At 42.3% G+C, this 15479-nt stretch overlaps 1 protein-coding gene across 2 annotated transcripts in view; it reads right to left on the reverse strand.

Moving 5' to 3' along the window:
- Positions 1-15479, reverse strand: part of zgc:113516 (uncharacterized protein LOC541449 homolog) — a 50102-nt gene that overhangs the window by 11535 nt on the left and 23088 nt on the right. For both annotated transcript variants that reach the window (XR_005994233.2, XM_041837741.2), the window contains exons 4-6: positions 10868-11016; positions 8271-8354; positions 7185-7345 (exon numbers count right to left, since the gene is read on the reverse strand). Coding sequence is in view for 1 of the 2 variants with exons in the window: in XM_041837741.2 (XP_041693675.1) it covers positions 7185-7345; positions 8271-8354; positions 10868-11016 (394 nt within the window). In the remaining variant the exon portion in view is untranslated. The remainder of the gene's footprint in view (positions 1-7184; positions 7346-8270; positions 8355-10867; positions 11017-15479) is intronic.

Below are 15479 nucleotides of genomic sequence, written 5' to 3' on the forward strand. Positions count from 1 at the left end.
ATCTGCCTCCACCATCAGTCCTACTAGCCAACGTAAAATCATTGGATAACAAAATAGACTAACTAAGATCACGGATATCCTACCAACAGGACATTAAAAACTGTAATATCTTATGTTTCACCGAGTCGTGGCTGAACGACGACATGGATAACATACAGCTGGCGGGATATACGCTGCATCAGCAAGATAGAACAGCTGCCTCTGGTAAGACAAGGGGTGGTGGTCTGTGTATATTTGTAAACAACAGCTGGTGTACGAAATCTAATATTAAGGAAGTCTCGAGGTTTTGCTCGCCTGAGGTAGAGTATCTCATGATGAGCTGTAGACCACACTATTTACCAAGAGAGTTTATCTATATTTTTCGTAGTTGTCTATTTACTGCCACAAACCGATGCTGACACTAAGACCGCACTCAATGAGCCATAAGCAAACAGGAAAATGCTCATCCAGAGGCGGCACTCCTAGTGGCCGGTGACTTTAATGCAGGGAAACTTGAATCCCTTTTACCTTATTTCTACCAGCATGTTAAATGTGCAACCAAAGGGGGAAAAAACTCTAGACCACCTTTACTCGACATGCGTACAAAGCTCTCCCTCGCCCTCCATTTGGCAAATCTGACCATAACTCTTACAAGCAAAAACTAAAGCAGGCAGCACCAGTGACTCGGTCAATAAAGAAGTGGTCAGATGAAGCAGATGCTAAGCTACAGGACTGTTTTGCTAGCACAGACTGTAATATGTTCCGGGATTCTTCTGATGGCATTGAGGAGTACACCACATCAGTCACTGGCTTCATCAATAAGTGCATCGATGACGTCGTCCCCACAGTGACCGTACGTACATAACCCAACCAGAAGCCATGGATTACAGGCAACATCCGCACATTTTATTGCTGCTCTTTAATTATTTTATTTTTTACTCATCTATTTTTTATTTAACACTTATTTTTGTTAAAACTTCATTGTTGGTAAAGGGTTTGTAAGTTAGCAATTCACTGTAACGTCTACACCTGTTGTATTCGGCACATGTGACAAATAAGATTTGATTTGATTTAATGTAGCTAGCCTAAATATAGATTGTGTCATGCATTTATCAATCTGATATTTTGTTTACCAGGCCTACTTGGTACCGCTATTTTATTCTGTTCACATTCATTTGTTCGCATTCGCAGTTGTGTCGGTTCCCAAACTGGTTCCTACATGTTTTTATTTTTTATTTTTTAGGAACTCAGTCTAGCTTTCAACTTACTCTTGAAAGTTGTAATAGTAGAATGCACTAGTAGAATCCTCTTGTCATGTCAGTCATTGCATACCTTAGAGCAGGGTTTCCCTAACTCAGTCCTGGGGCCCCACCGGGTGCACGTTTTGGTTTTTGCTCTAGCACTACACAGCTGATTCAAATAATCAACTAATTATCAAGCTTTGATTAGTTGAATCAACTGTTTGGTGCTAGGGCAAAAACAAAAATGTGCACTCAGGGGGGGCAGGACTGAGTTAGGGAAACCCTGCCTTAGAGAGCTATTTTGAAATTTCCAGATCAACTATCCCATGTCAGCTAACGTTTTTTAGCCCATAGATTTTGTTGTAATCTTTGAGTCACTCAAATATCACATGAATACACATTAGACATGGCAAAATGTATATAATTGCAAGAAAATGAGCTTTAAAACTGCTAAATTGTCTCTGCACCTCATGACAAAATGTGTAGAATTGCAGGAAATAAGCTTTAAACCCTGCAAAATGTTCTCTCCACCAACAAGAGGGTTGTCAAAAGTTTGTGTGATGGACAGTGCTTGTGCCCATAGAAATAGAGGTGGCGCAGGGGGGGCATGGGATGTTCCTCAATGCTGGAAGGGGGGCCTGAGTGAAAAAGTTTGGGAACCCCTGTTATAAGCCAAACTGCTATTCAGTATTTTTGTTTGCATGCATGAATAACTAGGCTACTACTTTCAGCATATAGTTTGCATTATTTTGGTAAGACAGCTGTATGTACGGCTGCATTCACGTAGGCTGTTTGTAATAGGTGAATTACCCTATCTACAGTGGGGAAAAAAAGTATTTAGTCAGCCACCAATTGTGCAAGTTCTCCCACTTAAAAAGATGAGAGAGGCCTGTAATTTTCATCATAGGTACACGTCAACTATGACAGACAAAATGAGAAAAAAAAATCCAGAAAATCACATTGTAGGATTTTTAATGAATTTATTTGCAAATTATGGTGGAAAATAAGTATTTGGTCAATAACAAAAGTTTCTCAATACTTTGTTATATACCCTTTGTTGGCAATGACACAGGTCAAACGTTTTCTGTAAGCGTTCACAAGGTTTTCACACACTGTTGCTGGTATTTTGGCCCATTCCTCCATGCAGATCTCCTCTAGAGCAGTGATGTTTTGGGGCTGTCGCTGGGCAACACGGACTTTCAACTCCACTCCAAAGATTTTCTATGGGGTTGAGGTGTGGAGACTAGCTAGGCCACTCCAGGACCTTGAAATGCTTATTACGAAGCCACTCCTTCGTTGCCCGGGCGGTGTGTTTGGGATCATTGTCATGCTGAAAGACCCAGCCACGTTTCATCTTCAATGCCCTTGCTGATGGAAGGAGGTTTTCACTCAAAATCTCATGAAACATGGCCCCATTCATTCTTTCCTTTAAACGGATCAGTCGTCCTGGTCCCTTTGCAGAAAAACAGCCCCAAAGCATGATGTTTCCACCCCCATGCTTCACAGTAGGTATGGTGTTCTTTGGATGCAACTCAGCATTCTTTGTCCTCCAAACACGACGAGTTGAGTTTTTACCAAAAAAGTTATATTTTGGTTTCATCTGACCATATGACATTCTCCCAATCCTCTTCTGGATCATCCAAATGCACTCTAGCAAACTTCAGACGGGCCTGGACATGTACTGGCTTAAGCAGGGGGACACATCTTGCACTGCATGATTTGAGTCCCTGGCGGCGTAGTGTGTTACTGATGGTAGGCTTTGTTACTTTGGTCCCAGCTCTCTGCAGGTCATTCACTAGGTCCCCCCGTGTGGTTCTGGGATTTTTGCTCACCGTTCTTGTGATCATTTAGACCCCACGGGGTGAGATCTTGCGTGGAGCCCCAGATCGAGGGAGATTATCAGTGGTCTTGTATGTCTTCCATTTCCTAATAATTGCTCCCACTGTTGATTTCTTCAAACCAAGCTGCTTACCTATTGCAGATTCAGTCTTCCCAGCCTGGTGCAGGTCTACAATTTTGTTTCTGGTGTCCTTTGACAGCTCTTTGGTCTTGGCCATAGTGGAGTTTGGAGTGTGACTGTTTGAGGTTGTGGACAGGTGTCTTTTATACTGATAACAAGTTCAAACAGGTGCCATTAATACAGGTAACGAGTGGAGGACAGAGGAGCCTCTTAAAGAAGAAGTTACAGGTCTGTGAGAGCCAGAAATCTTGCTTGTTTGTAGGTGACCAAATACTTATTTTCCACCATCATTTGCAAATAAAATCATTAAAAATCCTACAATGTGATTTTCTGGATTTTTTTTCCTCAATTTGTCTGTCATAGTTGACGTGTACCTATGATGAAAATGACAGGCCTCTCTCATCTTTTTAAGTGGGAGAACTTGCACAATTGGTGGCTGACTAAATACTTTTTTTCCCCACTGTATCTTGTAGCCTATATTCATTAACAAATTGGCCTTGCTTTCCATTGTGCTGACCTGTGCCAACCCGTCATTTCAAAAGCACTCAATCAATGGTCTTGGAGTCTTGGCATTTGAACTTTATGTTTATTGTGGTATAGCGTGATATAAGCAGAATGAAATAGAATTCCAATGCAAGAACTTCCCAAAATTGTGCCCCCTCACCGATTTCAACTGCCCCCTTGGTCACTTTATCCTGTCACCGGGTCTGCCTATGACTGCATGGCCACGCACGTCTCCAGCCCAATAATCAAGTTTGCTGACGACGCAACAGTGGTAGGCCTGATTACCAACAACGACGAGTTGGGTGAGGGTGAGGGCCCTGGCGTAGTAGTGCCAGGAAAATAACCTCTCCCTCAAAGTCAACAAAACGAATTAGCTGATCGTGGACTTCAGGAGACAGCAGAGAGAGCATGCCCCCATCCACATCTACGGGGCCGCAGTTCCTTGGCGTGCACATCACTGACAACCTGAAATGGTCAATTTACACAGACAGTGTGGTGAAGAAGGTGCAACAGCGCCTCTTCAACCTCAGGAGGCTGAAGAAATTCAACTTGGTTCCTAAGACCCTCACGACCTTCCACAGATGCACCATTGAGAGCATCCTATCGGGCTTTATCACCGCCTGGTACGGCATATTGCACAGTCCGCAACCGCAGGGCTCTCCAGAGGGTGGTGTGGTAAGCCCAACGCATCACCGGAGGCACACTGCCTACCCTCCAGGACATCTACAGCACCCAGTGTCACAGGAAGGCCAAGAAGATCATCAAGGAACTCAGCCACCCGAGCAACAGCCTGTTCACCCCGCTACCATTTAGAAGGCGGAGACAGTACAGGTGCATCAAAGCTGGGATCGAGAGAATCCGCCCAGTACCCTGCCCTGAACCTTAGTCACTGTTACTAGCCAGCTATCACCCGGTACTCCACCCTGCACCTTAGAGACTGCTGCCCTATGTACATAGTCATTGAACACTGGTCACTTTAATACTGTTTATATACTGTTTTACCCACTTCACATGTTAGTACTGTATTCTAGTCAAGGCTCATGAGGGTTCATGATCTGATTTCAGAGCTGAAGATTGCAGTATCAATCCAACATAATATTTTAACCATGTTTATAAAACATTTTTGTAAAAAAGTGACATTGTGTACAAATTTACTGTTCAACTTTTTTTTTAAACACACCCAATATAATTCCTACTTTGAGATTCTTGATATGGTCTTATTTCTCATGATCTGAAAAACAAAAGTGATCCTAAATCAGCATGCATAGTCTTGGATACCATGTAAATATGGGCCCAGAAGTATGCAGCATATGAAGAGGATGGGTGAAATGATGATGAATAACCCTGTTACCAGTATTTCCCTGGGTTAAAAGGCTTAAAAGGAAGCATGGAATTCCTGATTGACCATACTGCCATGGCTATATACTGAAAAAAAAAGGAAGAGAGCTTCCCTGGTGGCGCAAAGTATAAAATACCTTGCTTGGGAACCAAACATTGGAGATTCAAACCCCACATGTGCAGATTGTCAACATATGAAGTGTAAAAAATATGGTTGTGTCTAAGATTAAATGCTGTTCAAATGTCCTATGAATTAAATTAAATTACCATGTATCAAATGCAAATAGCCATTAAAGACAAACATAATGGTGATGTATTCCAATCTGCTTTAAGGAGCTACATATTTGCATGCTGAGAAAGTGGTAATATTAGGTAAAACTTGAATATAACATTTTCTAAATGTTCTTGAACTGTTCTGAGGACCTCCAAGACAATGTATAAAATGTATATTGCATGAACATCAATGGAACATTATGTTAAACCTAAAGCAAATATGCTATGAACGTCACAAAAACATACTTATTTGGAAATTGTGGAATCTTGTGCAACATGTGAATATCACAAACATATTACTCCCATAACTTAATAAAATGTTCTGGGAACCTTATACCAGGTGTTCTGTCAACATTCTTACAACATTATAGGAATGTCCTCTGGGAAGAAATGTGTTCTGGGAATGTTCTTGTAAAATCAGGTGAATGTTTTTTGCACCCTAAAAGAAACTTGTAGAATCATCTGCACAACTGGACAGTTTTTGTGTTTTGGGAAAATATATTTTGTGACGTCCCCCCATTATGCCTGATTTTTAAGATGGAAAATGGTTGAAAAATGTATCTATGCCTTCATTTCCCAAAAATATAGACTTTTCACTCCTATGAACTTCACATGTTGGTGCTCATGGGTCCTTTTACATGGAAATGCCCTGGACAAAATAAGCTTCCTTTCAGTAGACCTATAGAGTCTCCCATTAACTGACATTGCACTCTAAAAACACTGGCAAACTACAAACATCCTGTCAAATAACTAAAGAGCTGAGTATAGGAGGGTTATTGGGATTTTTCTAGTCATATCTCGAAATCTGATTTTCTCTCTCTTTTTTATTGGTCTATTAATTTATAACGCCTGGTGATGTCGTCAGTAATGCCAAAACTCAATCCCACCCAAACAGGCTGAAATAACAGGCGGCCTTTTCTTACACTAAAACGGTATTATCATAATTTCCACAATTTCACAGTATTATTCCAACCTCATAGTGTGGAAATACATAGAAAACGCACGAAAATCACGTTTTTGACTGCACTGGGCCTTTAAATGAAAAGCAGCTATGCCAAACGTTTTTCTCGTGATTGTTTTGATAAACAAGCTTATCCACCATCTCTACGCCAGATTTGTAAATTACTTGGACTGGAAACTTGACACAGCCATTAGTTGTCAGTGAGTGAGTGACTTCTCCCACTTTACCAAGCCAGAGTTCTCGGTTTGTCACAGAAATCTGATTTCAATCAACAAGATGTTATCGCTGCTCTTATTAATTTCCAGGCCATTCTTTTTTTCTTCCTCCCTCCAGAGTTATTTTATAAAAGAAAATGCTTTCTCATCATTTCTGGGCTATTTTGAGAGACATCGACACTACCCCAAAGATTACCAAGACAATCTTGCATATTGTGTCGACTTATGAAAGCACCATTTGTCTAGTCCAGCACCACTTGAGCCTCTAACGACTGAAAATTGTGGTTGTAAAAAAAAAATACATCTTGGCTGCTGTCTGTTATTTTTCTTGCAGTGGTTTCAAATCAACTCCGATAGAGTCTGTCAAAATGCATAGAGCGCTAGGTCGATCATACAGAGTGGGTGGGACTTTGCTTTTTGGGAATCTCGACCCGTAAACGGACATAGTTGGATGTTAGTTTGAATTTTGAACCTTGCCAGTGCTCGGTACTATAGTGAAATTCAGGCACCTCTGCACAAACTACTACTTGTTTCTGCATCGACACTCATACTAAATGGATGTGTGTCAGCCAATTAACACAAAAAATCTATGTGTGTCAGAAAGTAGATATACTGTATTTTGCTGTGATTGGTAAACTCTACTCTTGCCTGTCTACTTAGACTATGGTGAAATATCAATGCCGAATACTAGGTGCTGTGCCATTGACTCTCACCAGTGAGAACTTGCAGACTTGAACATAGAGCTTCTGGACCTCTCGTTCTGTAACTGTGGCCTCCAGCCCCACACTGTGCTTGTAGCTCTCAAGGTAAGCAGTCAACCAATCCCTCTGCAGTTCAGGACTGGGATACAGGCTGTAGTCAGTGTCACTCGTACCTTGGGGATGGATCAAACACACAGATAAATGACAACTTGTCAAACCATAGGGTTTGATTACACATCTTAAAGGGACATTTTAGTTATAAATGAAAGTTTGTCAGTTTATCTTTTCTATTCATTTGGGGTGGAGGCATATAGATGGACAGGGGTCTCATCTTGACATTAGACTTAGAGATCTGAAAACAGACTACTTTAGAGGTCTGAAAACAATACTTTGAAAGTGTATTGTCCATTTAATGAGCTTGGTAAGTACAAGTTCAATGTTGAAAGCGAAACAAAATATTGAAATACATTTAAATAAAAAAAGTTTTCTCTCTGATTCCCCATCTGTGAGAGACACCTCAGTGACAAACAACAATAGCCACTACAACTGTAAAAAACGTTATTTACTTATGTGGTTTTGCAGTTTATGCTATACCATGACAAGCAACCGCTCTCAGCTAAGGCTCCAAATAGAACCAGCTAACGTTAGCTAGCTAGCTAAGTAGCCCTTTAGCAAACTCTTTAGATCAATGCCGGAGACTGATGGTACTAACTTGTTGGCTATCAAGATTAAATTGTCTACTGAGGCCTGCTAGCTAGCTATCTAACGTTAGCTCGCTAATTCGCTATCTAGTGTCGCTAACAAGCTAGCTAGCTAGCTAATGACAACATGACCTGTTACTTGTTGTGGTGGAGTGCAAACTGCAAAACCACCTAAGTAAATGACATTTCTGTACTGGCTCTTTTTGTATGGTTTGTTTGGTTTTGCATAGTGACATTGCTAATCTCTTTTTGGCATTTAACTATGCAGTTAACCCGGTCCAGGTTATGAAAATAAATCTCAAGTTCCTGCGAGATACAGATACGGAGCCTCAGAAATTAAAGAACCGGTCACGGATCAGGGGCCACTCCCTATGAATTATAAACTGAAGTAACGCACCTGCAAACTCATTGAAATGGTTGCCTATGTCGAAGGCCTGGTAGTTAAAATCAGCATACTCATAGTCAATGAATCTCACCATGCCTAAAGGAAGAGAGAGCAATGTAGGGTTAATACAGCTTATTACAATGACACATACACATTAGTAAACTGTTCTGTGGCACCTCAGCAATAGATGTACAGTGCCTTCGGAAAGTATTCAGACCCCTTGACCTTTTCCACATTTTGTTATGTTACAGCCTTATTCTAAAATGGATTAAATAAAAACATTTCCTCAGCGATATACTCACAATACCCCATAATGACAAAGCGAAAACAGGTTCTTAGAAATTTTTGCTAATATACAAAAAACGTATTTACATAAGTATTCAGACCCTTTGCTATAAGATTCAAAATTGAGCTCAGGTGCATCCTGTTTCCATTGATCATCCTTGAGATGTTTCTATACCTTGATTGGAGTCCATCTGTGGTAAATTCAATTGATTGGACATGATTTGGAAAGGCACACACCTTTCTATATAAGGTTCCACAGTTTACAGTGCATGTCAAAGCAAAAACCATGCCATGAGGTCGAAGGAATTGTCCGTAGAGCTCCAAAACAGGATTGTGTCGAGAAACAGATCTGGGGAAGGGTACCAACAAATGTCTGCAGCATTGAAGGTCCCCAAGAATACAGTGGCCTCCATCATTATTAAATGGAAGAAGTTTGGAACCCCCAAGACTCTTCCTAGAACTGGCCGCCCAGCCAAACTAAGTAATCGGGGGAGAAGGGCCTTGGTCAGGGAGGTGACCAAGAACCCGATGGTCACTCTGACAGAGCTGCAGAGTTCCTCTGTGGAGATGGGAGAACCTTCCAGAAGGACAACCATCTCTGCAGTACTCCACCAATCAGGCCTTTATGATAGAGTGGCCAGACGGAAGCCACTCCTCAGTAAAAGGCACATGACAGCCCGCTTGGAGTTTGGGCACCTAAAGACTCTCAGACCATGGGAAACAAGATTCTCTGGTCTGATGAAACCAACATTGAACTCTTTGGCCTGAATGCCAAGCGTCACGTCTGGAGGAAACCAGGCACTGCTCATCACCTGGCCAATACCATCCCTACAGTGAAGCATGGTGGTGGCAGCATCATGCTGTGGGGATGTTTTTCAGCGGCAGGGACTGGGAGACTAGTCAGGATCAAGGGAAAGATGAACGGAACAAAGTACAGAGAGATCCTTGATGAAAACCTGCTCCAGAGCGCTCACGACCTCAGACTGGGGTGAAAGTTCACCATCCAACAGGACAACGACCCTAAGCACACAGCCAAGACAACGCAGGAGTGGCTTCGGGACAAGTCTCTGAATGTCCTTGAGTGGCCCAGCCAGAGCCCAGACTTGAACCCGATTTAACATCTCTGGAGAGACCTGAAAATAGCTGTGCAGCGACACTCCCCATCCAACCTGACAGAGCTTAAGAGGATCTGCAGAGAAGAATGGGAGAAACTCCCCAAATACAGGTGTGCCAAGCTTGTAGTGTCATACCCAAGAAGACTCGAGGCTGTTATCGCTGCCAAAGGTGCTTCAACAAAGTACTGAGTAAAGGGTCGCAATGCTTTTGTATATGTGATATTTCCGTTTTAAAAAAATCAAAAGTCCCAAAACTGCCAACTCCACCCACATGGCAGACTTCAAGTATTTGAAACCCAAGTCTGTACCCTATTTATGTTGCTATAATTGATAGTGTGCTCTGAAAGCTTCAATAAATAATAATGTTGGTGGTGCTTATATTTGTCGTGTTACACACTTGTACAAGTGTTCATCATTCCAAGTGTGTAATGGATTTTTTTTTCTTGCGAATCCAAACTCCCCTTGAGACACCCGGAGGGAGTGGGATCATGGCCAGAGTCACCATTGTCCAGTGCCCCTGGAGCAATTGGGGTTAAGTGCCTTTTTCAAGGGTATAGTGACCGTTTTTTCAATTTGTCGGCTCTGAGATTTGAACCAGCAACCTTTTTAGCCTAACCTCGAGGCTACCTACCGCACTATTGTCAATGGCCAAAAGTCAGTGCTAAAATTCCTCAATTAGATACAATGAAATGATTTTCCATTTTACTCCATATTATGTTCCAATATCTTTTAGTTTGTGCTTTATTGTTACAACTACAAAGTCCCTGACAAGATTCAGAGAAACAGGAATCATTTCTTCATCATAATCGCCATACATGCATCATAACAATGCCACAAGTTTGAAATGACATTAGGACATAAAGAAATTAAAAGAGGATTAAGAGAATAGGGTATAGGTTTAGTATGCATAGCAAAATAAAGGAAAGCTGTGGGATAGATCGTGACCGTTTTGTGAACCACATTTTGTCAAAGTTTTAAAGTGGAACATGTCCTACAATCAGACCATTTTACGAAAATCGAAGGGACATCAGAGTTATTGAGTCTAAAATATGGCAATCTTGTATTCTTACCGACACTGATGGTCTATTGCACCAGATTGGCAGAACAAATACCTTTTTAACTACAAAATTAACTCGCTTGGATCACTTTTAATGTCAGTGTTGCAACTTAAATTCCAGGCACTAAGACCCATCATACACCCTCACCCACCCTCTTTGTTGTCGTAGATTATATTTTTAGTCAGGAGGTCGTTGTGACACAGCACGGTCGGCGAGCCGATCTGAGAGAGGTGTCTTTTCAGCGTCTCCATTTCATCTGACAGGGTTTCGATGCTCGGGATCTCTTGCAGCAGTTTGGAACTATGTGGACAAAAAATCAATAAAATAACAGTTACGCATTGTAGGCACTGAAAGTATCATCACATTCAAATGTGTTTTATGCTATTAAACATGCTGTGTTTACACAGATGAAGGAAGGTATGATGTACAGTTGAAGTCGGAAGTTTACATACACCTTAGCCAAATACATTTAAACTCTGTTTTTCACAATTCCTGACATTTAATCGTAGTAAAAATTCCCTGTCTTAGGTCAGTTAGGAACAACACTTTATTTTAAGAATGTAAAATGTCAGAATAATAGTAGAGAGAATGATTTATTTCAGCTTTTATTTATTTCATCACATTCCCAGTGGGTCAGAAGTTTACATACACTCAATTAGTATTTGGTAGCATTGCCTTTAAATTGTTTAACTTGGTTCTAACGTTTCAGGTAGCCTTCCACAAGCTTCCCACAATAAGTTGGGTAAATTTTGGCCCATTCCTCCTGACAGAGCTGGTGTAACTGAGTCATGTTTGTAGGCCTCCTTGCTCGCACACGCTTTTTCAGTTCTGCCCACAAATGTTCTATAAGATTGAGGTCAGGGCTTTGTGATGGCCACTCCAATACCTTGACTTTGTTGTGTTTAAGCCATTTTGCCACAACTTTGAAGTATGCTTGGGGTCATTGTCCATTTGGAAACCCATTTGCGACCAAGCTTTAACTTCCTGACTGATGTCTTGAGATGTTGCTTCAATATATCCACATAGTTTTCCTTCCTCATGATGCCATCTATTTTGTGAAGTGCACCAGACACTCCTGCAGCAAAGCATTCCCACAGCATGATGCTGCCACCCCCGTGCTTCACTGTTGGGATGGTGTTCTTCGGCTTGCAAGCGGCCCCCTTTTTCCTCCAAACATAACGATGGTCATTATGGCCAAACAGTTCTATTTTTCTTTCATCAGTCCAGAGGACATTTCTCCAAAAAGTACGATCTTTGTCCCCATGTGCATTTGCAAACCGTAGTCTGGCTTTTTTATGGCGGTTTTGGAGCAGTGGCTTCTTCCTTGCTGAGCGGCCGTTCAGGTTATGTCGATATAGGACTCGTTTTACTGTGGATATAGATACTTCTGTACCTGTTTTCTCCAGCATCTTCACAAGGTCCTTTGCTGTTGTTCTGGGATTGATTTACACTTTTTGCACCAAAATACGTTCATCTCTAGGAGACATAACACGTCTCCTTCCTGAGCGGTATGATGGCTGCGTGGTCCCATGGTGTTTATACTTGCGTACTATTGTTTTTACAGATGAACGTGGTACCTTCAGGCGTTTGGAAATTGCTCCCAATGAGGAACGAGACTTGTGGAGGTCTACATTTCTTTTCTGAGGTCTTGGCTGATTTCTTTTGATTTTCCCATGATGTCAAGCAAAGAGGCACTGAGTTTGAAGGTAGGCCTTGAAATACATCCACAGGTACACCTCCAATTGACTCAAATTATGTCAATTAGCCTATCAGAAGCTTCTAAAGCCATGACATCATTTTCTGGAATTTTCTAAGCTGTTTAAAGGCACAGTCAACTTAGTGTATGTAAACTTCTGACCCACTGGAATTGTTATACAGTGAATTATAAGTGAAATAATCTGTCTGTAAACAATTGTTGGAAAAATGACTTGTGTCATGCACAAAGTAGATGTCCTAACTGACTTGCCAAAACTATAGTTTGTTAACAATTTGTGGAGTGGTTGAAAAACGAGTTTTAATTACTCCAACCTAAGTGTATGTAAACTTCCGACTTCAACTGTATATTATAATGTACTAAAGATACATGTGCTGCAGCCTTTCTTGTCACCGGCTATTGTAATTCTGCGTCATTAATACACGTGATGCCAAACCTCCATCAACACACCTCCTTCGCCACTAGGGGCGATAAAGTCCTAGACCACTGTTGCTCCACCCACAAGGAAGCATACAAGGCCCTCCTCCCTCATCCGCCATTAGGCAAATCAGATCATGAGTCCGTATTCCTGCTTTCCTGTTTACAAGCAGAAGCTCAAACAGGAAGTACCCGTGACTCGCTCCATTGAGAAATGTCATCAAAATCAGAGATTATGCTACAGGACTGCTTTGCTAGCGCTGATTGGAATATGTTCAGAGACTCCGCCAATAACATTGACGAGCTAACCACCTCCGTCACTGGCTTCATAAGGAAATGCATCAGCGACATTGTCCACACAGTGAAGGTTCGCTGTTTCCCCAATCAAAAGCCCTGGATTAACACGGGTTTGGTGCTAAGATAAAGGACAGGGCTACCGCACACAGGGCTACCGCACACAGGGCTACCGCACACAGGGCTACCGCAGACACCCTGAGGCTACAGCTGAGGACAGGAACAAGTACAAGAAGTCACTCTACGACCTCTGCAGAGTCATCAAACGAGGAAAAGGACAATATAGGAAAAAGGTGGAATCATATTACACAGGCTCCGACGCCCGCCACATTTGACAGGGGAAACAGTCCATTACGGATTTCAAAGAATGACCCAGCCATGATCTGCCCAATGATGCCTCTCTTCCAGACGAACTCAATGCATTTTATGCACGCTTCGACAATAACAACACCGTACTGTGCGTGAGGGCCCCCACCGACCCAGAGGACTGGGTGATCTCACTGTCCGTGGCCGACGTGAGTAAGGTCTTTATCAGGTCAACACTCGCAAGGCCGCTGGACCGGACGGTTTTCCAGGGCACGTTCTCAGAGCATGTGCAGATCAGCTGGACTGAACACCTCCATCTGCAACTGGATCCTGGACTTCCTGACGGGCCGCCCCCAGGTGGTGAAGGTAGGAAACAACATCTCCACTTCGCTGATCCTCAACACTGGGGCTCCACAAGGGTGCGTGCTCAGCCCCCTCCTGTACTCCCTGTTCACCCATGACTGCGTGGCCAAGCACGCCTCCAACTCAATTATCAAGTTTGCAGATGACACAACAGTAGTAGGCTTGATTACCAATGACGATGAGACCGCCTACAGGAAAGAGGTGAGGGCTCTGGGAGTGTGGTGCCAGGAAAATAACCTCTCACTCAACGTCAACAAAACAAAGGAGATGATCGTGGACTTCAGGAAACAGCAGAGGGTGCACCCCCCTATCCACATCGACGGGACCGCAGTGGAGAAGGTGGAAAGCTTCAAGTTCCTTGGCGTACACATCACCGACAAACTGAAATGGTCCACCCACGCAGACAATGTGGTGAAGAAGGCACAACAGAGCCTCTTCAACCTCAGGAGGCTGAAGAAATGTGGCTTGGCACCTAAAACCCTCACAAACTTTTACAGATGCACAATTGAGAGCATCCTGTCGGGCTGCATCACCACCTGGTACAGCAACTGCCCCGCCCGCAACTGCAGGGCTCTCCAGAGGGTGGTGCGATCTGCCGAACGCATTACGGGGGCAAACTAACCGCCCTCCAAGACACATACAGCACCCGATGTCACAGGAAGGCCAAAAAGATCATAAAGGACATCAACCACCCGAGCCACTGCCTGTTCACCCCGCTATGATCCAGAAAGCGAGGTCAGTACGAGAGAATGAAAAACAGCTTCTATCTCAAGGCCATCAGACTGTTAAACAGCCATCACTAGCACATTAGAGTCTGCTGCTGCCTATTGAAATCACTGGCCACTTTAAGAAATGGAACACTAGTCACTTTAATAATGTTTACATATCTTGCACTACTCATCTCATATGTATTCTATTCTATAATATTCTACTGTATCTTAGTCCATGCCGCTCTGTCATTGCTTGTCCATATATGTAAATATTCTTAAATTCCATTCCTTATTAGTTTTGTGTGTATTTGGTACATGTTGTGAAATTGTTAGATATTACTTGTTAGATATTGCTGCACTGTCGGAGCTAGAAGCACAAGCATTCCGCTACACCCGCTATAACATCTGCTAAACACGTGTATGTGACAAATACAATTTTATTTTATTTGCATTGTTGGGTTTGGAGCTTGCAAGAAAGGCATTTCACTGTACTTGTTCATGTGACATTAAAATGTAAAACTTGAAACAGTAAACAGTATTTAGTACACATGCAGGGCTCAGTGCCTTCAAGGGACTCAACCACTGACTAAATACTGAAATTTATAAGAAACCATTCTATATTAGACTTATTTCCATGTTTCAAGTTGCTTGCATCAATCACATCAAGTCCATGTTGGCCATTAATCAATAAGTAGTCTTACAGAGAAAATAACTGTTCTCTGTACACAGTACAAACACAGATACAAATAAAGTCCATTACTTCCTGCGCCTGCAAAGACTTGAAGAAAGACTAGAAGAGGAAAACGTCTGGCCCGGTCTTTTATTCTATCAGGGGGAGAATTACTTAATGCAGTAGTTCACCAACCTGTAGATGCATTCTCCAGGCCTGCATGAGTTTACAGCAAAACAAGTTGTTTATGACACTAGACAGCACAACATATCATCCGGAGAGGTTACAT

The sequence above is a fragment of the Coregonus clupeaformis genome, chromosome 19 (assembly GCF_020615455.1).
Source record: "Coregonus clupeaformis isolate EN_2021a chromosome 19, ASM2061545v1, whole genome shotgun sequence".
Classification (NCBI taxonomy): Eukaryota; Metazoa; Chordata; class Actinopteri; order Salmoniformes; family Salmonidae; genus Coregonus; species Coregonus clupeaformis.